General features: G+C 38.9%; 1 protein-coding gene and 1 long non-coding RNA gene across 2 annotated transcripts in view; one reads left to right on the top strand and one right to left on the bottom strand.

Moving 5' to 3' along the window:
- prx (periaxin) overlaps nucleotides 1-22,825 on the top strand; it is a 49,370-nt gene extending 26,545 nt beyond the window's left edge. Inside the window, exons 2-14 of the mRNA XM_073851109.1 lie at nucleotides 459-508; nucleotides 608-715; nucleotides 803-928; nucleotides 5,655-5,820; nucleotides 6,045-6,238; nucleotides 6,371-7,448; nucleotides 8,190-9,725; nucleotides 10,287-11,951; nucleotides 12,132-14,078; nucleotides 14,268-14,693; nucleotides 15,060-15,899; nucleotides 16,455-18,389; nucleotides 19,242-22,825. Coding sequence (XP_073707210.1) covers nucleotides 459-508; nucleotides 608-715; nucleotides 803-928; nucleotides 5,655-5,820; nucleotides 6,045-6,238; nucleotides 6,371-7,448; nucleotides 8,190-9,725; nucleotides 10,287-11,951; nucleotides 12,132-14,078; nucleotides 14,268-14,693; nucleotides 15,060-15,899; nucleotides 16,455-18,389; nucleotides 19,242-21,925 — 12,755 coding nt within the window. The 3' untranslated portion in view covers nucleotides 21,926-22,825. The remainder of the gene's footprint in view (nucleotides 1-458; nucleotides 509-607; nucleotides 716-802; nucleotides 929-5,654; nucleotides 5,821-6,044; nucleotides 6,239-6,370; nucleotides 7,449-8,189; nucleotides 9,726-10,286; nucleotides 11,952-12,131; nucleotides 14,079-14,267; nucleotides 14,694-15,059; nucleotides 15,900-16,454; nucleotides 18,390-19,241) is intronic.
- A 1,684-nt stretch (nucleotides 22,826-24,509) lies between these two features.
- Nucleotides 24,510-25,574, bottom strand: LOC141345822 (uncharacterized). Its single transcript, XR_012357090.1, has 2 exons — nucleotides 25,490-25,574; nucleotides 24,510-25,249 (listed from the first exon to the last, which is right to left on the bottom strand). It is a non-coding gene; the product is annotated as an uncharacterized lncRNA (long non-coding RNA).
- Between the last annotated feature and the right edge of the window lie 1,593 nt (nucleotides 25,575-27,167).

Genomic DNA, 27,167 nt, shown 5'->3' with positions numbered 1-27,167 from the left:
AAACTCGGGGGCACCATAGAAGTCCATTATATGGAAAGAAATCCTGAAATGTTTTATTCAAAAAACATAATTTCCTCACGACTGAAGAAAGAAAGACATGAACATCTTGGATGACAAGGGGGTGAGTACATTATCTGTAAAATTTTGTTCTAAAAGTGAACTACTCCTTTAAATTGTACATACTGTAAGTGGGTCAAAAGTTTAATTCCACTTAATATATTAAAATAATATTAAACTATACTACAATTAAATTTTTAATGATGCAATTGCTGTAAGTATCCAAAAACACTCTTAAATATATTGTTTTATATTTAATTTTCATAATATGTATTTAAAAGTATGCTAAAGTGTGCTTAATTTTACTTAGTGTACTTGGTCTAAATAAGCCTAAATGCATTATTACAGTCAAGTCATTTTGACTGATGGCTCCTGACATTGTAAACCTGATCTAATTTCAGACTCTGACCGAGAGGAAAGTCATGGGAATCCAGAAGCCAGAGATTCACCTGTAGGTTGGCACTTGTCAAACCATACTTTGAAGCCAATAAAAGATGGCTGTTTTATTTTATTGATCTCATGTCAGCCTTGTTTGCCTCTTTAAAAATAGGTAAACAACAAAAGACACTCCCCCCCCTCAGACAGGCCTCCCTTTGGCGCTCATCTAAGTACACACCACAGCATCTCTGCTGATGAACAGGACAGCCCAGAACGAATTGTGAGTATTACAAATGTAATCTGTGAGCACAGCCATGTGGAGATGTCGCTCTCTTATCTTAACTTAACTCCAAATTTGTTTACCAAGGTTCAGAAAGAAAAACTTCATGCAGAACTAAAACAAGTTTTGAGTCGGAAGAGAAGTCAGCTTAGAGACACCCAATCCACCCTCACAGACATGGAGAAACCCCCCAAGACAGAAAATAAGAATGAGGTAAGAATCAACACATCCTTCTTATAATACGAACTGCTCTCAAAATGATAAGAAAAAAGTACCTTTGTGGAATACAGTATGAACATCCTATGAACATCAATATAAAAATATGAACAAACTGCATATTTTAACTATACAGAAGGACATTCTCGCCCTAAAACCTCTTAAATCGCATTCTGCGCATGCAGCATTCTGCAATACAAAAAATAAGTATTTTTAAAATTATAGTGGATTTTGGCGTCTGCCATGGCAATTGCTGTGAGAAGTACTGCAAGTGGAGTGATACAGTTACAAAAGGTGAAATGGCTGTTGGAGTTTTGTATCACACTCTTATTAGACAATCAGGTTCAAGGACCAGAAAGAACTGGTGTATAAATATATACACTGCCGTTCAAAAGTTTGGGGTCAGTACATTTTTATTGTTTCTTTTTTTTTTTTTTAAGAAATGAATACTTTTATTCACCAAGGATGTATTAAGTTAATAATTAAAAGTTTATTAAAGGTTAATAATAAATAATCGTTATAAAATATTTATATTTTGAATAAACACTGTAGTTTTAAACTTGTTATTCATGAAAGAATCCTGAAAAAAAAAAAAATCACAGGTTCCAAAAAATATTTGGCAGCACAACTGTTGATATTATCCACCATTGATCATTCTAATAATAAATCAGCATATTAGAATGATTTCTGAAGGATCATGTGACACTTAAGACTGGAATAACAGCTGATAAAAATTCAGCTTTTCATCACAGGAATAAATTCTATTTTAAAGTATGTTAAAATAAAACAACATTATTTTATATTGTAAAAACATTTAGCAATATTACAGTTTTATTCTGTATTTTTAATCAAATAAATGCAGCCTTGATGAGCATAAGAGACATCTTTAAAGACTATTCCAAGTCTTACTGACCCCAAACTTTTGAACTGTAGTGTATATATATATATATATATACAGTGCCCTCCATAAGTATTGGAACAGTAAAGACAAAATTGCTTTCTCTGCTGTGGAGTCAAGACATTTGCAAATAGGATTAAAAGATGAATATGAGATAAAACTACAGAATGTCACATTTTATTATTAGGTCTTTCGACTAGGGATGGGAATCGAAAACCGGTTCTTGTTGAGAGGTTGCAGGACTCATTCATTCCCATTATATATTTTCTAGGGAGATGACAAAGATTCTCAGCCCTAAGTACAAAGCCCCAAACAGAGACAGTTTAACTATGCTAATCAACAATTTGTTGTCCGTTTTCTTCCAAATGAGAATCGATAAGGGAATCGATAAAGAATCGAATCGTTAAGCAGAATCGAAAATGGAATTGGAATCGTAAAAATCTTATCAATTCCCATCCCTACTTTCGACCCATACATGTTTTACCACATAAACAGGACAACACTTTTATAGTTCATCCCACTATTTGATATGAGCATAAGCATTGAAACAGTTGAATTTAAAGCAGATGTAAAAGATTAAAAGCTAATATTTAGTTGCAGATCCCTTGTGTGCAATCACAGCAGTATGTCTACGACCCATAGACATCACCAGACTCTTGGTCTTATGCTTTGAAATGCTTTTTCCCAGCCTTTAATGCAACCAGTTGCTTGTTTCTGCCTTTAGTCTCCTCTTCAGCCGGTAAAATTCATGTTCAATTGGATTTAAATCTGGAAATTGATTAGGGCAATCTAAGACTTTCCATTTCTTTGCCCTGATAAACTCCTTGACTGAACTGGCGGGGTGTTTTGGGTTATTGCCCTGATCCAATATGAAGTACTTTCTAATGAGTCTGATGGCATTTTCTTGATTATTGGTAGCCAAGATGGTTTTGTACCCTTCCAAATTCATTCTTCTACTGTCACTTATGCTCACGTCAGATAGGGGGATGAAACTCTAAAAGTGCTGATCTTCTTAGCTGGTAAAACATGTATGAGTTGAATTACCCAATGATAAAATGTGACATTCTGTAGTTTTGTCTCATATTCATCTAGCCATATTTAAAGATTTCTTGACTCCACAGCAATCAGAACACTTTTGTTTTTTACTGTTCCAATACCTATGGAGGGCACTGTATATATTCAACCCAGGCATATGTAAATAAGTGCCTCTACATAATCACGTGCCTTTACTGCATGTTTCGCAGCAGTTTCAAAGTGAAATGTCCAGACAGTGGCGCTAAAACACACTTTCAATATGTGACAGTGGCACGTTTTTATTACGTTACTACAGGCACTTATTGCTGTGTCCTTATTACGCTGCTTGAGGTACGTATTATGGCTGTTCAGAATTAAAATTTCCAGGTAGTGTCGCTAAAGGTTAATGCTCTATCGTGTTGGAAATATCCCAAAACCAACCCTAAACCTAACCGATAGTGTTATGTAACAAATGCAAAAGTGATATAAAAACATGTGTTGATGCAGCCATGCTATTTTAACTTCCTTATGTGGATTAGCTGTTTTGTCGAACCGTAGTTTCATAGGGTTCGTACCGAAGCTTTTCTTTAGTCAAGTGCAAAGGCATATCACATGAGCTCCCAAAAACCTACTGAATTAGAAAACTCATATATATGAAGCTGTATAATGTTCAAAAGTATCAGTTTTCAAATCATGCAGGATGTTCATTTTTTTTAAAGTAATTATGTTAAAATTAGGCTTTATTAATCAAAACTCTGTATCTGTAAATCATACTTTGTGTGAAAAGGAATAAAAGTTGTCAGAGTTTTGGCGGAGAAATGAACACTGTCTCTAGTGTTCATTTCAACTTGAAACAGTGATTCGTACATAGGTATATATCCTACTGTTGCTACACTTTATGAATATATTAACTACTTACTTAAAGCCCCACTAAGTAACTTTTTTTACCTTAAAATAATGTTTCCGAACTCATGTCAGTGGTTCATCCACTCATAACAGGGTGAAAGGCACTTTCGTATTCGCTTTGCGACCCTCTATCAGCCATAACAGCACTATGTAAGTTTGGATCGTCGGGTCGCGGTTTTGTAGTTCAAATGAGACTACAAATGCGACTTGCTTTACGGCAGGCTTCACAAAAGGTTTTCATACTTTTATAAAGTCATACAACATACTCTACCTTGTCACTGGACATCGTTATTTCCAAAGCCGGTCCTGGATAGCCTTTCAAACAAATAACGTGCATGTGACACGACGGTAGGCTAAATTATTTACGACAGCGGTAATGGACAATTCCGCTTCTAACCTGTAGAGGGAGCATTGAGGGAAAAGTTACTTAGTGTTGCTTTAAAGAGATAGTTCACCCTAAAAGGAAAATTTCCCCATGATTTACTCACCCTCAAGCCATCCTACAGTAGGGTATGACTTTTTTCTTTCAGACAAATACAATCAGAGTTATATTAACAGATTCAAGCTTTATAACGACGCGTGAACACAAACGCATTGATTGCCTTTATTAACACCTCAGAGCCATGAAGAGCACTTTGTTATGATAGATAGATGCACTTTATTGGACTTCAATATCTATATTTAATATAGCTTGAAAGAGCCAGGACATTTTTTTATATACAGTGCCTTGCAAAATTATTCATACCCCTTCATTTTTTTCACATTTTGTTATGTTGCTGCCTTATGTTAAACTACTTTAAATTACTTTTTTCCCACATCAATCTACACTCCCTTCTCCATAATGGCAAACAAAAAATAGGTTTTTAACCTTTGTGCAAATTTATTAAAAATAAAAAACTGAAAAGATCCGGTCGAAAAAACTGAAAAGATCCCGTAAGTATTCATACCCTTTTCTCAGGAGCTCAGGAGCATTCATATTGTTTCTAGATGTTACTACACTTCAAGTGGAGTTAAACTGTGGAAAATTCATTTGAATGAGTATGATTTAGAAAGGCACACACCTCTCAGAAAAGGTCTAACAACTGAAAATGCATATCAGAGCAAAAACCAAGTCCCGAGGTCAAAATAACTGCCTGTAGAGCTCAGTGACAGACTTGCGTTAAGGCAATGATCTAGGGAAGAGTTCAAAAAAAAATCTGCTGCATTGAGGTTCACAGAAGCATGTAGCCTCCATTATCCATAATGGAAGACGATTGGAACAACAAGGACTCTAGAAAATGTCTACCAGCCCCCATCCAAGCTGACAGAGATTGAGAGGTGAAAAGGTGAGGCAAAGAATGGCAGATAATTGCCAAATGCAGATGTGCAAAGCTTGTCACATCATACTCAAAAAGACTTGAGGCTGTAAAGGTGCTTCAACTATGTACTGAGTTAAGGGTATGAATACTTATGCAATGTACTTATTTTGGTGTTTTATTTTTAATAAATTTGTAAAATTTGCAAATCTGGTTTTTGCTTTGTCATTATTATGGTGTATGGAATGTAAATTGTTGTGGGGAAAAACTAATTTAAAGCAGTTTAACATAATGCTGCAACAAAACAAAATGTGAAAAAAATGAAGGGGTATGAATACTTGTGTAAGGCACTGTACCTCCAATTGTATTCGTCTGAAAGAAGAAAGTCATATACACCTAGGATTGCTTGAGGGTGAGTAAATTATGGGGTAATTTTCATTTAACTGTCTGTTTCTACTCTGTGTATCTTGTAATAATATTGTCTGTGTTTATTTCCTGTATACATTGTCCATATTTACTATGGTCTTTTAGTCCTTGTCTTGAGAAAACTGTATTTCATTTGTGTCCATTGCCATGCCAATAAAGTTGATTTTGTAAATTTAATGAACAGGTGGAGAAGGACAACCAGTTTTCAGAGCTTGTGGAAGTGGTTGTTGAAACACAGGCAGAGGTTGGAGCTAGTGGGTACAGTGTTGTGGGTGGAGGGGAACAAGGTATCTTCATCCAAGAGGTCTTGAAAGACTCACCAGCAGCGAAGCACCTCAGTCTACAGAAAGGTACCAAGGGACTGTATTTTACATTACAAAGTGCAATGTCAAATACTCTACACTGTAAAGACTTGAGCCAATGTCTTTGAAGAGACAAGCAGCAGAAACAACTTTAACCTTATAATCATCAATGGACAAAATGTCAATGCTGAATACAGGTGTACTGATTTAATTTAGATTCTTGATGTACTAAGAATAAGTTATGAATAATTTTTGATGATGTGTTATTGCAGGAGATCAACTGCTAAGTGCCAGGGTGTATTTTGATAACGTCAAATATGAAGACGCATTAAAAATTCTTCAGTGTGCAGAACCCTACAAAGTGTCCTTCTTTTTGAAGAGGACTGTGCCAGGAAGTGAAGTCAGCATACGTCCAGGTGCACAAAATCTTGAGCTCAGAGGACCTAAGGCCAAGATGCAGAAAATGGTACATGCTGAAGTATTGCTCTACAATAGAATTACTTTTTGAACTTCCACAGTATTTCTCAAAGTTAATTCATGTTAACAAAATTACTTAAAACAGTAGAAACTAGAAGGAATGATAACCTTTGTCTTGCAGAGTGTCAAAAGCGTGAAACCGTTCAAAACCAAGAAAAGGAGAGGAGGAAGATTTGGACTGAAAAGACTGAAAGAGAACAAAAAAGCAAGAGCACGGGCGGAGCTGGATGTTGAGAGCTCCCCTGGTAGATTAAACAAAAGTCCTGTTGATGTTGAGTTTGTATTCCCAAAATTCAAGATGAGGAAAGGTGGAAAGGCCACTGTAGATGAATCAGGACATTTGGAGGGCGTTGTCACTAGTACTAAGAAGAAGAGGAACATCAGATTTCCAAAGATGAAGGTCATGGATTCTGCTGTCGGTGAAGGGAATGTCAATGTAGATGTTTCAACATATGAGGGAGAGGCCTCTGGAGCAAAGCTGAAGGCCAAGATGAAAGGTCCAAAATTTGGAATGAATTTCCCTAAAATTAAAAAGTCAAAATTAGATGAACAATCGTCAAATGACAGTTTTGAGGTGAAAGAACTAGAGGGAAAATTTAGGCCTCCATCAGTAGAGTGTGATTTCAACATGCCTCAGGGCAAAGCTGAAACTAATGTTCCTAATCTTGAGGTTAGTGTTAAAGGAAAAGGAGAGGGTCCTGAGATAAAAATGCTGAAGATGAGATTGGATGTCTCCGATACAAAGGTGACAGTCCCAAAGTTCAAACTGCCGAAGGTAAGACTTTCTTGTCATTCAGATGAAATTGACGGAGAGGCAAGTAAAGAAACTGATACATCTGAAAATAAACTGAAAATGCCCAAGATTGACATCAAAGCACCAAATGTAGATTTGGACTTGCATCTCCCAAAGACTAAGGGCAAGGCTGAATTCAAAGATGTTGAAGTTCCTGACTATAATGTAAAAGGAACAAAAATCAACACATCCATGCCTGACACATCATTACCAGTTCTAAACCTTGATGTAAAACAAAAATTTGAAGATGATATTGATGGATCTATGGACAAAAAGCATAGGATTTCCCTCCCCAAACTTGACATTGCAGTGCCAAAGATAGAGACATCAGAAGTGGACATTGAAGGGCCTGAGGTCGACATTTCTTTGACATCCATTGATACATCATTACCAAAAGGAAAAATTGGTGTTGAGGTCGAGGGTCATTCTGGAAAAGCAGGCATGCCCAATATTGATCTAAAAATGTCACTACCAGAGGGTAAACTCGAATCTCAAAGTCCTGATGTGGGAAAGTTTACCATCCCTGGAGCTGACATTTCATTACCAAAGAGAAAAACAGATGAACAGATTCATTTTGAGGTTGAGAAGGGAGATAAGTTTCAGATTCCTAAATCTGATATAAGTCTACCTAAACTCGAATCAGGAGAGGTTGATTTTGATGTTAAAAGAACCGATGGGAAGTTTCACATGCCAGCAACTGATATTTCATTGCCACATAGAAAAGTCGAAAGAGATATTAATGTGGAACCTTCTGGTAAATATAGAAAGGTAGAAAAGCCAAAAGTTGATATCTCTCTGCCTGCAGTGAAAGCTTCTGGTGTTGAGATTTCCTTGCCAAAATTGAAGTCACCACAAGGTGACATCAGTATTGAAGGGCCTGACAGCAAGAAACTGAACATACCATCTGTTGATATATCATTTCCAAAAGTAACAGACACAGGTAATGTTGATCTCAAGAGACATTCAGGAAAAATAGGAAAGTTTGATTTGCCAAAACTGGACATTTCCTTACCAAAATTTGAATCAACCAAAGGGGTCAATATAGAAGCACCTGATATCAACAGTGGAAAGATTTATATGCCCTCTATAGATATCTCTCTGCCAAAAGGAGAAGCAGGAGGAGACATAGATATTGAAGGACATGCAGGAAAAGGAAGAAAATTTGAAATGCCTAAATTTGATGTTTCCTTGCCTAAAGTAAAACCATCAGCAGGTGAAATCAACGTTGAAGGTCCCGATATCAAGGGTGGAAAGTTTCACATGCCCTCTGTAGATATCTCTCTACCAGGAGGAGGAGCAGGAGGAGATGCAGATATTGAAGGACAGCCAGGTAAAGGACGGAAATTTGAAATGCCTAAACTGGATGTCTCCTTACCTAAATTAAAGACATCAGCAGGTGAAATCGACATTGAAGGTCCCGATATCAAGGGTGGAAAGTTTCACATGCCCTCTATAGATATCTCTCTGCCAGGAGGAGGAGCAAGAGCAGGAGGAGATGTAGATATTGAAGGACATACAGGTAAAGGGAGAAAATTTGAAATGCCTAAATCTGATGTTTCCTTGCCTAAATTAAAACCATCAGGAGGTGAAATCAATGTTGAAGGTCCCGATATCAAAGGTGGAAAGTTTCACATGCCCTCTATAGATATCTCTCTGCCAGGAGGAGGAGCAAGAGGAGACGTAGATATGGAAGGTCATGCAGGAAAAGGGAGAAAATTTGAAATGCCTACACTGGATGTTTCCTTGCCTAAATTAAAACCATCAGGAGGTGAAATCAACGTTGAAGGTCCCGATATCAAGGGTGGAAAGTTTCACATGCCCTCTGTAGATATCTCTCTACCAGGAGGAGGAGCAGGAGGAGATGCAGATATTGAAGGACAGCCAGGTAAAGGACGGAAATTTGAAATGCCTAAACTGGATGTCTCCTTACCTAAATTAAAGACATCAGCAGGTGAAATCGACATTGAAGGTCCCGATATCAAGGGTGGAAAGTTTCACATGCCCTCTATAGATATCTCTCTGCCAGGAGGAGGAGCAGGAGGAGATGTAGATATTGAAGGACATACAGGTAAAAGGAGAAAATTTGAAATGCCTAAATCTGATGTTTCCTTGCCTAAATTAAAACCATCAGGAGGTGAAATCAACGTTGAAGGTCCCGATATCAAGGGTGGAAAGTTTCACATGCCCTCAATAGATATCTCTCTGCCAAAAGGAGGAGCAGGAGGAGACGTAAATATTGAAGGACAGCCAGGTAAAGGACGGAAATTTGAAATGCCTAAATTGGACGTTTCCTTGCCTAAATTAAAACCATCAGGAGGTGAAATCAATGTTGAAGGTCCCAATATCAAGGGTGGAAAGTTTCACATGCCCTCTGTAGATATCTCTCTGCCAGGAGGAGGAGCAGGAGGAGACATAGATATTGAAGGTCATGCAGGAAAAGGGAGAAAATTTGAAATGCCTAAATTTGATGTTTCCTTGCCTAAATTGAAACCATCAGGAGGTGAAATCAACGTTGAAGGTCCCGATATCAAAGGTGGAAAGTTTCACATGCCCTCTGTTGATATCTCTTTGCCAGGAGGAGGAGCAGGAGGAGATGTAGATATTGAAGGTCATGCAGGAAAAGGAAGAAAATTTGAAATGCCTAAATTTGATGTTTCCTTGTCTAAAGTAAAACCATCAGCAGGTGAAATCGACATTGAAGGTCCTAATATCAAGGGTGGAAAGTTTCACATGCCCTCTATAGATATCTCTCTACCAGGAGGAGGAGCAAGAGCAGGAGGAGATGTAGATATTGAAGGACATACAGGAAAAGGGAGAAAATTTGAAATGCCTACACTGGATGTTTCCTTGCCTAAATTAAAACCATCAGGAGGTGAAATCAACGTTGAAGGTCCCGATATCAAGGGTGGAAAGTTTCACATGCCCTCTGTAGATATCTCTCTACCAGAAGGAGGAGCAGGAGGAGATGCAGATATTGAAGGACAGCCAGGTAAAGGACGGAAATTTGAAATGCCTAAACTGGATGTCTCCTTACCTAAATTAAAGACATCAGCAGGTGAAATCGATATTGAAGGTCCCGATATCAAGGGTGGAAAGTTTCACATGCCCTCTATAGATATCTCTCTGCCAGGAGGAGGAGCAAGAGCAGGAGGAGACGTAAATATTGAAGGACAGCCAGGTAAAGGACGGAAATTTGAAATGCCTAAATTGGACGTTTCCTTGCCTAAATTAAAACAATCAGGAGGTGAAATCAATGTTGAAGGCCCCGATATCATGGGTGGAAAGTTTCACATGCCCTCTGTAGATATCTCTCTGCCAGGAGGAGGAGCAGGAGGAGATGTAGATATTGAAGGACATGTAGGAAAAAGGAGAAAATTTGAAATGCCTAAATTGGATGTTTCCTTGCCTAAATTAAAACCATCAGGAGGTGAAATCAATGTTGAAGGTCCCGATATCAAAGGTGGAAAGTTTCACATGCCCTCTATAGATATCTCTCTGCCAGGAGGAGGAGCAAGAGGAGACGTAGATATTGAAGGTCATGCAGGAAAAGGGAGAAAATTTGAAATGCCTAAATTGGATGTTTCCTTGCCTAAATTAAAACCATCAGAAGGTGAAATCAATGTTGAAGGTCCCAATATCAAGGATGGAAAGTTTCACATGCCCTCTGTAGATATCTCTCTGCCAGGAGGAGGAGCAAGAGCAGGAGGAGATGTAGATATTGAAGGACATACAGGAAAAGGAAGAAAATTTGAAATGCCTAAATTTGATGTTTCCTTGCCTAAAGTAAAACCATCAGCAGGTGAAATCGACATTGAAGGTCCCAATATCAAGGGTGGAAAGTTTCACATGCCCTCTATAGATATCTCTCTACCAGGAGGAGGAGCAAGAGCAGGAGGAGATGTAGATATTGAAGGACATTCAGGAAAAGGGAGAAAATTTGAAATGCCTACACTGGATGTTTCCTTGCCTAAATTAAAACCATCAGGAGGTGAAATCAACGTTGAAGGTCCCGATATCAAGGGTGGAAAGTTTCACATGCCCTCTGTAGATATCTCTCTACCAGGAGGAGGAGCAGGAGGAGATGCAGATATTGAAGGACAGCCAGGTAAAGGACGGAAATTTGAAATGCCTAAACTGGATGTCTCCTTACCTAAATTAAAGACATCAGCAGGTGAAATCGATATTGAAGGTCCCGATATCAAGGGTGGAAAGTTTCACATGCCCTCTATAGATATCTCTCTGCCAGGAGGAGGAGCAAGAGCAGGAGGAGATGTAGATATTGAAGGACATACAGGTAAAGGGAGAAAATTTGAAATGCCTAAAACTGATGTTTCCTTGCCTAAATTAAAACCATCAGGAGGTGAAATCAACGTTGAAGGTCCCGATATCAAGGGTGGAAAGTTTCACATGCCCTCAATAGATATCTCTCTGCCAAAAGGAGGAGCAGGAGGAGACGTAAATATTGAAGGACAGCCAGGTAAAGGACGGAAATTTGAAATGCCTAAATTGGACGTTTCCTTGCCTAAATTAAAACAATCAGGAGGTGAAATCAATGTTGAAGGTCCCAATATCAAGGGTGGAAAGTTTCACATGCCCTCTGTAGATATCTCTCTGCCAGGAGGAGGAGCAGGAGGAGATGTAGATATTGAAGGACATGTAGGAAAAGGGAGAAAATTTGAAATGCCTAAATTTGATGTTTCCTTGCCTAAATTAAAACCATCAGGAGGTGAAATCAACGTTGAAGGTCCCGATATCAAAGGTGGAAAGTTTCACATGCCCTCTATAGATATCTCTCTACCAGGAGGAGGAGCAGGAGAAGACGTAGATATGGAAGGTCATGCAGGAAAAGGGAGAAAATTTGAAATGCCTAAACTGGATGTTTCCTTGCCTAAATTAAAACCATCAGGAGGTGAAATCGACGTTGAAATTCCCAATATCAAGGGTGGAAAGTTTTCCATGCCCTCTGTTGATATCTCTTTGCCAGGAGGAGCAGGAGGAGACACAGATATTGAAGGTCATGTAGGAAAAGGGAGAAAATTTGAAATGCCTAAATTTGATGTTTCCTTGCCTAAATTAAAACCATCAGAAGGTGAAATCAATGTTGAAGGTCCCGATATCAAAGGTGGAAAGATTCACATGCCCTCTATAGATATCTCTCTGCCAGGAGGAGGAGCAAGAGGAGACGTAGATATTGAAGGTCATGCAGGAAAAGGGAGAAAATTTGAAATGCCTAAATTGGATGTTTCCTTGCCTAAATTAAAACCATCAGGAGGTGAAATCAACGTTGAAGGTCCCGATATCAAGGGTGGAAAGTTTCACATGCCCTCTATAGATATCTCTCTGCCAGGAGGAGGAGCAGGAGGAGACATGGATATTGAAGGTCATGCAGGAAAAGGGAGAAAATTTGAAATGCCTAAATTTGATGTTTCCTTGCCTAAATTGAAACCATCAGGAGGTGAAATCGACGTTGAAATTCCCGATATCAAGGGTGGAAAGTTTTCCATGCCCTCTGTTGATATCTCTTTGCCAGGAGGAGGAGCAGGAGGAGACATAGATATTGAAGGTCAAGCAGGAAAAGGGAGAAAATTTGAAATGCCTACATTTGATGTTTCCTTGCCTAAATTAAAACCATCAGGAGGTGAAATTAACGTTGAAGGTCCCGATATCAAGAGTGGAAAGTTTCACATGCCCTCTATAGATATCTCTCTGCCAGGAGGAGGAGCAGGAGGAGACGTAGATATTGAAGGACATGCAGGAAAAGGTCGGAAATTTGAAATGCCTAAATTTGATGTTTCCTTGCCTAAATTAAAACCATCAGGAGGTGAAATTAACGTTGAAGGTCCCGATATCAAGAGTGGAAAGTTTCACATGCCCTCTATAGATATCTCTCTGCCAGGAGGAGGAGCAGGAGGAGACGTAGATATTGAAGGACATGCAGGAAAAGGTCGGAAATTTGAAATGCCTAAATTGGACGTTTCCTTGCCTAAATTAAAACCATTGGCAGGTAAAATCGATGTTGAAGGTCCCGATATTAAGGGTGGAAAGATTCATATGCCCTCTATAGATATCTCTCTGCCAGGAGGAGGAGCAGGAGGAGACGTAGATATTGAAGGACATGCAGGAAAAGGAAGAAAATTTGAAATGCCTACACTGGATGTTTCCTTGCCAAAATTAAAACCATCAGGAGGTGAAATCAATGTTGAAGGTCCCAATATCAAGGGTGGAAAGTTTCACATGCCCTCTATAGATATTCCTCTGCCAGGAGGAGGAGCAGGAGGAGATGTAGATATTGAAGGACATGCAGGAAAAGGAAGAAAATTTGAAATGCCTAAACTGGATGTTTCCTTGCCAAAATTAAAACCATCAGGAGGTGAAATCAACATTGAAGGCCCCGATATCAAGGGTGGAAAGTTTCACATGCCCTCTATAGATATCTCTCTGCCAGGAGGAGGAGCAAGAGGAGACGTAGATATTGAAGGACATGCAGGAAAAGGTCGGAAATTTGAAATGCCTAAATTGGATGTTTCCTTGCCTAAATTAAAACCATCAGGAGGTGAAATCAACATTGAAGGCCCCGATATCAAGGGTGGAAAGTTTCACATGCCCTCTATAGATATCTCTCTGCCAGGAGGAGGAGCAAGAGGAGACGTAGATATTGAAGGACATGCAGGAAAAGGTCGGAAATTTGAAATGCCTAAATTGGATGTTTCCTTGCCTAAATTAAAACCATCAGGAGGTGAAATCAACGTTGAAGGTCCCAATATCAAGGGTGGAAAGTTTCACATGCCCTCTATAGATATCTCTCTGCCAGGAGGAGGAGCAAGAGGAGACGTAGATATTGAAGGACATACAGGTAAAGGGAGAAAATTTGAAATGCCTAAAACTGATGTTTCCTTGCCTAAATTAAAACCATCAGGAGGTGAAATCAACGTTGAAGGTCCCGATATCAAGGGTGGAAAGTTTCACATGCCCTCAATAGATATCTCTCTGCCAAAAGGAGGAGCAGGAGGAGACGTAAATATTGAAGGACAGCCAGGTAAAGGACGGAAATTTGAAATGCCTAAATTGGACGTTTCCTTGCCTAAATTAAAACAATCAGGAGGTGAAATCAATGTTGAAGGTCCCAATATCAAGGGTGGAAAGTTTCACATGCCCTCTGTAGATATCTCTCTGCCAGGAGGAGGAGCAGGAGGACATGTAGATATTGAAGGACATGTAGGAAAAGGGAGAAAATTTGAAATGCCTAAATTTGATGTTTCCTTGCCTAAATTAAAACCATCAGAAGGTGAAATCAATGTTGAAGGTCCCGATATCAAAGGTGGAAAGATTCACATGCCCTCTATAGATATCTCTCTGCCAGGAGGAGGAGCAAGAGGAGACGTAGATATTGAAGGTCATGCAGGAAAAGGGAGAAAATTTGAAATGCCTAAATTGGATGTTTCCTTGCCTAAATTAAAACCATCAGGAGGTGAAATCAACGTTGAAGGTCCCGATATCAAGGGTGGAAAGTTTCACATGCCCTCTATAGATATCTCTCTGCCAGGAGGAGGAGCAGGAGGAGACATGGATATTGAAGGTCATGCAGGAAAAGGGAGAAAATTTGAAATGCCTAAATTTGATGTTTCCTTGCCTAAATTGAAACCATCAGGAGGTGAAATCGACGTTGAAATTCCCGATATCAAGGGTGGAAAGTTTTCCATGCCCTCTGTTGATATCTCTTTGCCAGGAGGAGGAGCAGGAGGAGACATAGATATTGAAGGTCATGCAGGAAAAGGGAGAAAATTTGAAATGCCTACATTTGATGTTTCCTTGCCTAAATTAAAACCATCAGGAGGTGAAATTAACGTTGAAGGTCCCGATATCAAGAGTGGAAAGTTTCACATGCCCTCTATCGATATCTCTCTGCCAGGAGGAGGAGCAGGAGGAGACGTAGATATTGAAGGACATGCAGGAAAAGGTCGGAAATTTGAAATGCCTAAATTTGATGTTTCCTTGCCTAAATTAAAACCATTGGCAGGTAAAATTGATGTTGAAGGTCCCGATATTAAGGGTGGAAAGATTCATATGCCCTCTATAGATATCTCTCTGCCAGGAGGAGGAGCAGGAGGAGACGTAGATATTGAAGGACATGCAGGAAAAGGAAGAAAATTTGACATGCCTACACTGGATGTTTCCTTGCCAAAATTAAAACCATCAGGAGGTGAAATCAACGTTGAAGGTCCCAATATCAAGGGTGGAAAGTTTCACATGCCCTCCATAGATATTCCTCTGCCAGGAGGAGGAGCAGGAGGAGATGTAGATATTGAAGGACATGCAGGAAAAGGAAGAAAATTTGAAATGCCTAAACTGGATGTTTCCTTGCCAAAATTAAAACCATCAGGAGGTGAAATCAACATTGAAGGCCCCGATATCAAGGGTGGAAAGTTTCACATGCCCTCTATAGATATCTCTCTGCCAGGAGGAGGAGCAAGAGGAGACGTAGATATTGAAGGACATGCAGGAAAAGGTCGGAAATTTGAAATGCCTAAATTGGATGTTTCCTTGCCTAAATTAAAACCATCAGGAGGTGAAATCAACGTTGAAGGTCCCAATATCAAGGGTGGAAAGTTTCACATGCCCTCTATAGATATTCCTCTGCCAGGAGGAGGAGCAGGAGGACATGTAGATATTGAAGGACATGCAGGAAAAGGAAGAAAATTTGAAATGCCTAAACTGGATGTTTCCTTGCCAAAATTAAAACCATCAGGAGGTGAAATCAACATTGAAGGCCCCGATATCAAGGGTGGAAAGTTTCACATGCCCTCTATAGATATCAATCTACCAGGAGGAGGAGCAGGAGGAGACGTAGAAATTGAAGGTCAAGCTGGAAAAGGGAGAAAATTTGAAATGCCTAAACTGGATGTTTCCTTGCCTAAATTAAAACCATTGGCAGGTAAAATCGATGTTGAAGGTCCCGATATTAAGGGTGGAAAGATTCATATGCCCTCTATAGATATATCTCTGCCAGGAGGAGGAGCAGGAGGAGACGTAGATATTGAAGGACATGCAGGAAAAGGAAGAAAATTTGAAATGCCTACACTGGATGTTTCCTTGCCTAAATTAAAACCATCAGGAGGTGAAATTGATGTTGAAATTCCCGATATCAAAGGTGGAAAGTTTCACATGCCCTCTATAGATATCTCTCTGCCAGGAGGAGGAGCAAGAGGAGACGTAGATATTGAAGGACATGCAGGAAAAGGTCGGAAATTTGAAATGCCTAAACTGGATGTTTCCTTGCCTAAATTAAAACCATCAGGAGGTGAAATCGACGTTGAAATTCCCGATATCAAGGGTGGAAAGTTTTCCATGCCCTCTGTTGATATCTCTTTGCCAGGAGGAGCAGGAGGAGACACAGATATTGAAGGTCGTGTAGGAAAAGGGAGAAAATTTGAAATGCCTAAATTTGATGTTTCCTTGCCTAAATTAAAACCATCAGAAGGTGAAATCAATGTTGAAGGTCCTGATATCAAAGGTGGAAAGATTCACATGCCCTCTATAGATATCTCTCTGCCAGGAGGAGGAGCAAGAGGAGACGTAGATATTGAAGGTCATGCAGGAAAAGGGAGAAAATTTGAAATGCCTAAATTGGATGTTTCCTTGCCTAAATTAAAACCATCAGGAGGTGAAATCAACGTTGAAGGTCCCGATATCAAAGGTGGAAAGTTTCACATGCCCTCTATAGATATCTCTCTGCCAGGAGGAGGAGCAGGAGGAGACATGGATATTGAAGGTCATGCAGGAAAAGGGAGAAAATTTGAAATGCCTAAATTTGATGTTTCCTTGCCTAAATTGAAACCATCAGGAGGTGAAATCGACGTTGAAATTCCCGATATCAAGGGTGGAAAGTTTTCCATGCCCTCTGTTGATATCTCTTTGCCAGGAGGAGGAGCAGGAGGAGACATAGATATTGAAGGTCAAGCAGGAAAAGGGAGAAAATTTGAAATGCCTACATTTGATGTTTCCTTGCCTAAATTAAAACCATCAGGAGGTGAAATTAACGTTGAAGGTCCCGATATCAAGAGTGGAAAGTTTCACATGCCCTCTATAGATATCTCTCTGCCAGGAGGAGGAGCAGGAGGAGACGTAGATATTGAAGGACATGCAGGAAAAGGACGGAAATTTGAAATGCCTAAATTGGATGTTTCCTTGCCAAAATTAAAACCATCAGGAGGTGAAATCAACATTGAAGGTCCCGATATCAAGGGTGGAAAGTTTCACATGCCCTCTATAGATATCTCTCTGCCAGGAGGAGGAGCAAGAGGAGACGTAGATATTGAAGGACATGCAGGAAAAGGTCGGAAATTTGAAATGCCTAAATTGGACGTTTCCTTGCCTAAATTAAAACCATTGGCAGGTAAAATCGATGTTGAAGGTCCCGATATTAAGGGTGGAAAGATTCATATGCCCTCTATAGATATCTCTCTGCCAGGAGGAGGAGCAGGAGGAGACGTAGATATTGAAGGACATGCAGGAAAAGGAAGAAAATTTGAAATGCCTACACTGGATGTTTCCTTGCCAAAATTAAAACCATCAGGAGGTGAAATCAACGTTGAAGGTCCCAATATCAAGGGTGGAAAGTTTCACATGCCCTCTATAGATATTCCTCTGCCAGGAGGAGGAGCAGAAGGAGATGTAGATATTGAAGGACATGCAGGAAAAGGAAGAAAATTTGAAATGCCTAAACTGGATGTTTCCTTGCCAAAATTAAAACCATCAGGAGGTGAAATCAACATTGAAGGCCCCGATATCAAGGGTGGAAAGTTTCACATGCCCTCTATAGATATCTCTCTGCCAGGAGGAGGAGCAAGAGGAGACGTAGATATTGAAGGACATGCAGGAAAAGGTCGGAAATTTGAAATGCCTAAATTGGATGTTTCCTTGCCTAAATTAAAACCATCAGGAGGTGAAATCAACGTTGAAGGTCCCAATATCAAGGGTGGAAAGTTTCACATGCCCTCTATAGATATTCCTCTGCCAGGAGGAGGAGCAGGAGGACATGTAGATATTGAAGGACATGCAGGAAAAGGAAGAAAATTTGAAATGCCTAAACTGGATGTTTCCTTGCCAAAATTAAAACCATCAGGAGGTGAAATCAACATTGAAGGCCCCGGTATCAAGGGTGGAAAGTTTCACATGCCCTCTGTTGATATCTCTCTGCCTGGAGGAGGAGCAAGAGCAGGAGGAGATGTAGATATTGAAGGACATACAGGTAAAGGGAGAAAATTTGAAATGCCTACACTGGATGTTTCCTTGCCAAAATTAAAATCTTCAGGAGGTGAAATTGACGTTGAAATTCCCGATATCAAGGGTGGAAAGATTCATATGCCCTCTATAGATATGTCTCTGCCAGGAGGAGGAGCAAGAGGAGATGTAGATATTGAAGGACATGCAGGAAAAGGTCGGAAATTTGAAATGCCTAAATTGGATGTTTCCTTGCCTAAATTAAAACCATTGGCAGGTAAAATCGATGTTGAAGGTCCTGATATTGAGGGTGGAAAGTTTCACATGCCCTCTATAGATATCTCTCTGCCAGGAGGAGGAGCAGGAGGAGACGTAGATATTGAAGGACATGCAGGAAAAGGAAGAAAATTTGAAATGCCTAAATTGGACATTTCCTTGCCTAAATTAAAACCATCAGGAGGTGAAATCAACGTTGAAGGTCTCGATATCAAGGGTGGAAAGTTTCACATGCCCTCTGCTGATATCTCTCTGCTAGGAGGATCAGGAGGAGATGTAGATATTGAAGAACATGCAGGAAAAGGACGAAAATTTGAAATTCCTAAATTTGATGTTTCCTTGCCTAAATTAAAACCACCAGGAGGTGAAATCAACATTGAAGGTCCCGATATCAAGGGTGGAAAGTTCCACATGCCCTTTATAGATATCTCTCTGCCAAAAGGAGGAGGACGAGAAGCAGTAGGAGATGTAGATATTGAAGGGCATGCTGAAAAACGAAAGAAATTTGAAATGCCTAAACTGGATGTCTCCTTACCTAAATTAAAACCATCAGGAGGTGAAATCGACATTGAAGGTCCCAATATTAAGGGTGGAAAGTTTCACATGCCCTCTATAGATATCTCTCTGCCAGGAGGAGGAGCAGATGTAGACATTGAAGGACATGCAGAGGGTGGGCTTGATTTGGATGATGATGGTAAAAAAGGTTTAAGATTTCACATGCCCACTGTTGATATCGCGCTCCCAAAATTGAAATTAACAGATCGCGAACTTGGGTCAGAGAAGAAAAGCGTAGACATCTCATTACCTAAACTGACTCATGATTCTAATAATGAGACCAAAGCTACTGGAACTAAAATTAGTGATTTAAATGTCCCTGAGGTAAATTTAGGTGGGAACATCAAGCTGCCAAGTGTAAAAATACCAACTGTTGACATATCTGCTCCCAAAGTTGACTTAGACTTTACACTTCCAAAGGGAAAGAGCAGCGATAGAGAAAACATTGAACTTCTTAAGGCTGAGGGTGGAAGGCCATCATCTGGGGCAAGTTTTGATGTTCCAGAGGTGTCTGTAAAAATCAGAGCAGAGGGTCCTGATGATAAGATCAAACACAAGCTCAAATTCCCCAAATTCAAGACACCTACTCAAAAAGGAAAGATCAAAGATGTAGAAATGGATATGCCTGGATATGTGGATAACAAAGGAAAGGTCAGAATGCCAGCAGTTGAGATATCATTGCCAACAGCAAAAGTTCCAGAATGTGAGGTATTGCTTCCTAAAACCGAGGTTGATGTATCTGAAGCAGATATCAGAGGTTATGAGGGCAGCATACATTTTCCTAAGATGCCAACAATTGACATATCAGTTCCAAAAGTTGATTTGGATGTTTCCTTGCCTAGGGTAAAACTTCAAAAATCTGCTGACTCTTCTGACCTAAACACTGAGAGTAGTAGGGGCACAGTAAATTTTCCAAATGTCAAGATCCCTAAAGTAGACATTTCACTTCCTCATGGAAAAACAGGTGACAAAGATAATCATGAGGCAGAGATTGGAAGGAAGGGTAAATTTAAAAAGCCAGAAGTGGAAATATCATTACAAAATGCAAAACATGACACATCTAACACTGACACTGAAATTAAAGGTGAAAAGCTCAAAATACCTGTGCCCATTGTTGATATATCATTACCTCACCGAAGCAAAGAAGAAAGCCACGCACCTGATTCAGAACTAGAAGGTGGAAAAATAAAGATGCAAACAATTGATGTATCCCTTCCCAAAATAAAATCTAAAGACATTAAGACTTCAGGGTCTGTGGAAGCAGAAGGTGGCCAATGTAAAATGCCTGACATTAAGGTACCACAGGTAAACATATCATTACCAGAAAGTAGAACTAGAGAATTTGATACCAAAGAAGGAGTACTTGGAGGAGGAGGTGGAAAATTCACAATGCCAAATGTTAAAATTCCAAAACTAGATATAGGAATGTTTGGAGATGCAGACATGTCAGATCCTTCTACTGGTGTGATGCCTAATGTGGACCTAGAGCTGGATCTTGGCTTATCAAGAGAAGGAAAAAAGAAGACTGAACTTCCTGATACTGATTTGGAACCCACCGCACCGAAAGAAAAAATAAAAGGGCCCAAACTTAAAGGTTCAAAATTTAATATTGGAATGCCAAAAGCAAAAATATCTGGATTAGAAACCGACATAAACAAATCTGTAAAATCTGGAACTGATGCAAACATGAAAGCTGATTTACAAGCACCAAAGATTCCAGAACTTGACTTTGACATTGAGACTGCCCAAGCTGACACTTCTAAGGAAGATAAAAAGCAGACAAGTAAAGTCAAAATTCCAAAGTTTGGGATACCTCTGCCTTCTTTAACTTCACCTGAAGCCAACATCACATCATCTCAGGGGAAAGGTCACTCTATAAACATACACTCTGAAGTAGAGTACGAAAGCCCACGTATGCCAAAAGTAACAAAAGCTGTATTTGTTATGGTGAATCCTCAAACGGAGAACACTGCTAGTGTAGGTGGTGAAGCAAGTGCAGAAATCAAGCAGCCAAAGATCAAAATGAAGCCGAGTTTTGGCAAGTCTCGATCAAATGAAAAGGGGAAAGCAAGGTATTGTGAAGATGAGGTGGAAACTAAGGGAAAGTCAAAAACTGGTAAGCTTAAATTGCCCAAAGTCACATTTTCGTCTGGGCAGAGAGAATCATCTGATGTAACACCAAGTGGGTCTGATGATGGAACAAGTACAAGTCTAAATGGCGACAAAGATGAAAAATCAAAGTTTGGAAAGCTTAAATTGCCTAAAGTGGAGTTTTTCTCACCATACTCAAAAGAGGAAGAGGAAATGGAAACAAGCATGATACTCACGGAGGAGACCTCAGGAGAAAGCAAGGAGTCAAAGACAATATCAGGCACAATGTCTTTCTCAGGTCTTAAGAAGAAAACAGAGAGGAGTGAGGAGGGTACAAAGATTAGTACTATAGTATCCTCAAAAGCAAGGACTGAAATGTTGGCAGAACGGGAGGGATCCGAGTCCCCAGTACCCACAGTATCAGCTGGATTTGTCTCTGTTATGAAGAGTGAAGAAAGAGAGGAGACAACATGGTTCAAAGTACCCAAGGTCACCATCAGTCCCCATTCTACTGGCATCCTTCATATCACACCAGAAAGCTCTCCAAAAGCAAGCAAGTCCTCTCTTCCTTGCACTAGTGAGGTAGCCTCTGGAGGTTTCTACGTGAAGATGCCAAGCATAGAATTTTTGACCCATGAAATGCCCTCAGAGCATCGGATTACTAAAACAGAGGGAACTCGTACTGTAGTGACTAAGACAACAAAGTATACAGAAACAAAAAGTACCAGTTCGAAACAGTAAGAATCTCAGTTACAGAACTGTGACTTACAGTTGGTAGTGGAATAATATTTAGGCCCAAATATTTTTTTATGTGACAATTATTTTAGTCTTGCGGGGTTTTAAATATACATAACATACATAATGAAAATTTTGCTACAAAAAGAATATTATTTATTTATTGTAGACCTTATTTTCATGTTTTGTAACTTGAGATCAGATATATACACAAAAACATTTTGCTGTAGATAAACAAACAACATAGGTACACATCTGTGTAACAGACATAGATGCAAAGATATTTAAAAACATTACCTTTATTTTTGTGTTTGCTTATTCTTTTCTTGTGCACAGAATGAGATTTATACTGTAGAATATTACAACATTGCTTTGTTTTTTGAGTGCCTGGTTTGTCTTTGTGGTTTTTGGTTGTTATGAGATTTTGTGTTTTTTTGAGATAAATTTAGAAATACATGTACTATTTTTACATATTTATATGCATGATTTGTACAGATAAGACACACACAAAAACCCTTGTAATGTTGTGTATTTACATATTTTTGTGACTTTTAAGATTTAAACAATACAAAGTTTTATTTTTCATTCACATTTTCTAAGGATTGTGCCATGCTGTATTAGATAACATTTCTCTGTTCACGAGAAAGGCTCTGAATTCTTGTGAATTGAAAACACTGAGTGTGAAATGTTTTTATTTTATTTTATTTTTAAAATTAACTCTTGTGTTGATGATGGAATTAGACTACATGCAAGCAATGCTGTTGTATATGTATTATATTTAATGCAGGATTAAGTACTGAACTGCATGTTTGTAATGTGTTGCTTTTTTTGAAACAGTCATTTAGATGATGCTTATCTCCATCTAATGCAAAAATAGAACACTCAAATAAAATATTAACATTCTAATTAGTTGTACCTAATTATTTCCTGATGTTTTCCACTGATTTTCTCATTCTACTAATGTGGCAGCACTAACGACAAGTAGTGGTCCAATTCTGACACTGACATGGCAGGAAAAATGCACAAGCAACAGCAGGCAGCCTTCCCTAAGACATTTTACAGTAATATTGAACACATCTAAAAATGTTCTATGAATGATGAAACCTGTATCCAGAGGAACTACATACAGTGGGTGAAAAATTCCCCTGCTGATTTTATATGTTTGTTTGTTATGTTTTAAAAAAGTTAAATTGATTTGCATTTTAATAAATGAAATAAGTATTTGATCCCCAATTAATCAGCAAGATTTCTGGCTCCCAGGTGTCTTTTATACAGGTAAGGAGCTGAGATTAGGAGCACTCTCTTAAAGGGAGAGTCCACAGAAGCAATCAATCAATCAGATTCCAAACTCTCCACCATGGCGAAGACCAAAGACATGTCCAAGGATGTAAGGGACAAGACTGTAGACCTACACAAGGCTGGAATGGGCTACAAGAACATCACCAAGCAGCTTGGTGAGAAGGTGACAACAGTTGGTGCGATTATTTGCAAATGGAAGAAACACAAAATAACTGTCAATCTCCCTCGGTCTGGGGCTCCATGAAATATCTCACCTCGTGGAGTTTTAATGATCATGAGAACAGTGAGGAATCAGTCCAGAACTACACGGGAGGATCTTGTCAATGATCTCAAGGCAGTTGGGACCATAGTCACCAAGAAAACAATTGGTAACACATTATGCCGTGAAGGACTAAAATCCTGCAGCACCTGCAAGGTCCCCCTGCTTAAGAAAGCACATGTACAGGCCCAATGAACATCTGAATGATTCAGAGGAGAACTGGGTGAAAGTGTTGTGGTCAGATGAGACCAAAATCGAGCTCTTTAGCATCAACTCAACTCGCCGTGTTTGGAAGAGAAGGAATGCTGCCTATTACCCCAAGAACACCATCCCCACTGTCAAACATGGAGGTGCAAACATTATGCTTTTGGGTGTGTTTTGTGCTAAGGGGACAGGACAACTGCACCGCATCAAAGGGACGATGGACTAGGCCATGTACCATCAGGGCCAGGGCATTGAAAATTGGTTGTGGTAGGGTATCCCAGCATGACAATAACCCAAAACACACGGCCAAGGCAACAAAGGAGTGGCTCAAAAAGAAGCAAATTAAGGTCCTAGAGTGGCCTAGTCAGTCAGTTTGAGTTGCAAAACCTCAAAACCTTCTAAATGACTTGCAAAGGGCCTGCAAAGAGGAGTAGGACAAAATCCCTCCTGAGATGTGTGCAAACCTGGTGGCCAACTACAAGAAACATCTGACCTCTGTGACTGCCACCAAGGGTTTTGCCACCAAGTACTAAGCCATGTTTTGCAAATACTTATTTTACTCATTGAAATGCAAATCAATTTATAACTTTTTTGAAATGCATTTTTCTGGATTTTGTTGTTGTTATTCTGTCTCTTACTGTTCAAATAAATCTACCATTAAAATTATAGACTGATCATTTCTTTGTCAGTGGGCAAACATACAAAATCAGCATGGGATAATTTTTTTCCTCACTGTAGTCAAAAACATTTTTAAAACAATTACATTTGTTCATCATTTACTCATACTCATGTCATTCCAAACTCTTATTACTTACTTTCTCTCATGAAAACAGTCATTTTGAGGAATTTATTGGTTGTTTTTGTCCAAGCAATTACAATGAAAGGAGGCTGGAGGTTGCAAGCCTACAAAGGAACACAAAAACACCGCAAATCAATAAAGCATCAAAAAATTTAAAAGGTTTGATGTCTGTGTTACATACACTTCTAATTTGGGTTATTTTGGCAACCCAACGCTGGGTCAAATATGGACAACCCCAGCGTTAAATCTTCGACCCAACATGCTGGGTTGTTTTATTTAACTCAACTATTGATTAAATATTACTACACTGGTGGTTAAAAACAAACAGGAAAAATATTAATAATCACAAATCACGCAAAGAATTACTAGAGGCTGCACTGTTTTAACTCAAATATTGATTGGAAATCACTACTGCTGGCCTAAAATGAACCGAAAATAGGTTGGAAATTAAAAAGCAAGACACAGAATTACTAGAGGCATCAATAATAATCAAAAGGTGAACATGTATTAATAAGTAAAAACACCCATGGACAAAAAATGTAAGACAAACTGAATTATACAGCATAGCTTTCATGCAGTTACATTCGTTTAACAAGCATTTTAACAAGAAATAAAAATATTAAATTTTAAAGTAACATTTTAATTCAAGTGTATTAAACAGTTCTCTTTTATCCTTTTTAACTGATTTAGTGTCGATGTGTCGCTGAAATCTGAGAAGGTGATGGGCTGGTGTTTCCCTTGTAGCTGAAAGATGCCGTGACTTCATAACCTGCCCATAAACAAACAACACAGAGTTTTGAGAACATATTTAGTATTCAAATTAATTAGAATCAGTATTACAACGAATAAAATCAGTTATGCAAGTCGTTTATCATGTGAAACGACCGTTGCTGATGCATTTCGCTGACGCTGACTGACATCTCGTCCCCTGTATGTTGTTGCGTAGCGTAAAATAAAATAATTTACAACACAGTAAAGACTTTTTAGATTTAATAAAACGTATACAAACCTTCATTTCACTGAGGAAGTCCACCAAATTGGCGGCGCGGAGGACTTGCTTTCTCCTCCTTTAGATGAAATGCCCGCGCTCTGACTTTGTCAAAGAGAGGGGGAGGGTTGTATTGTTAACGGCTGGGTTATTCAAAAACTAACGGAAAATAACCCAACGGCAACAGGCATAAACCAGCAATTGGGTAAAAAAAAATAACCCAGCGTTTATAGTGTATACATTAGTCTTCTAAAAAGATAAAGGTAATTTCTCTTCATTTCCCACTGAGGGTGAGTAAATTATGACAAATTTCATTTTTTATTGAACTGTGTATTGTACAAAAGTGAAACTAATATAGTTGGAATATGAATAATTCTCATTAGAATTAAAGTGCCCACTGTATAAACATAAATCACCATGTTATTGACACAAAAGTCTCTTTATATTGAGTTTTTAAAGCCGATTATATGGCTGAACGAAGTCTAGAAAAGACAGATCAACAGGGTTTCAAAGAGTGAAAACACAAGTTAGCCTATACTCACCAGAACTGACTGAAGATCTAAATGAAAAAGCGATAATGAAGTAATGTGTTGGCGCGTGTGCGTGTCCTCTTCGTGCGTAAGCGTAAAAGCTCTGACAGCGTGCGCGCGCGGTATGCACGCTCGGCTATTGGTCAGCTGAGTGCACGCACTAGATTGCGGAGGCTCTGCGTTGCATTGCCAGTGAAAGCAGCCTGCGCTATGAGGAGACACGGAGGTGTAGCGTGACGTTCACTTCAAAGGAGCACATGAGATGTACATGGAATATAATAGGCTACACTCAAAATCTACGACGGTCTATATTCGGATATGCTGTCTTAAAACGAAGTGGTATCATGGATATCATCATTTCTAGACGGTCCAAAATCCTCATGAAGGTTAAAGCCAAAATCCTTCAGCCCAGCAGCATCTTCACAACGTACGACAGCTGGAATTGTGTGATTCGTGACATCGCATCGGTATGAAGTAAAGGTAAGAGGACACAAAGAAAATAAGATTCTTATTTAAATAAGGTTATTTAGGATTCAAAAAGATGGATATTTTTATGTCAAACCACGAAAAAAAATCGATGCAGAAAATTTCCCCTCCCCGAGGTTACCTCATGTACGATACATCTGTGTGGCCAAGTATTAGTTAATGATGGACTCCCGATTTGGTGCAAGTGATGTGATCACGTATTGTGTGTGTGTAGACTACGTAACGCAGCGTCCTCTGATCATCATGACACAGTTTGTGACACGCGAAATAAAACATGAGGGGAAAAATATTATACAACATACATTATATAGTAAATTAAACTATTAAATATACTATTTACCCATTATCAAATACAACAATAATGTGTATACATTATAAAATAGCTATAATGTCTTATGGTGGTTTGATGTGACAGTATCCAGCTTTTTATTATAGTTTCAATTAGAGTATAACAATAAAATGCATTATAAACAAATATTCAATACTTTATTGAATACTAGTGTATTTCATAGTTATTACAGTTTGTTTAATTATAAAATACATTAAACTACAATATAAAAATATAAACTACACAAGTAATTGTAGTATATGCAAGTTGTAGTATTTTATAGTATAACAAACATTACAATATTACAGTTTTAATGAATGCAAGAGAATTTAATATTTAAAAGTCATGTTTGTGT

The sequence above is a fragment of the Garra rufa genome, chromosome 11 (genome assembly GCF_049309525.1).
Source record: "Garra rufa chromosome 11, GarRuf1.0, whole genome shotgun sequence".
NCBI lineage: Eukaryota > Metazoa > Chordata > Actinopteri > Cypriniformes > Cyprinidae > Garra > Garra rufa.
The sequence above is the reverse complement of the archived record's forward strand: the minus strand, read 5'-3'. Positions and strand labels throughout refer to the sequence as shown.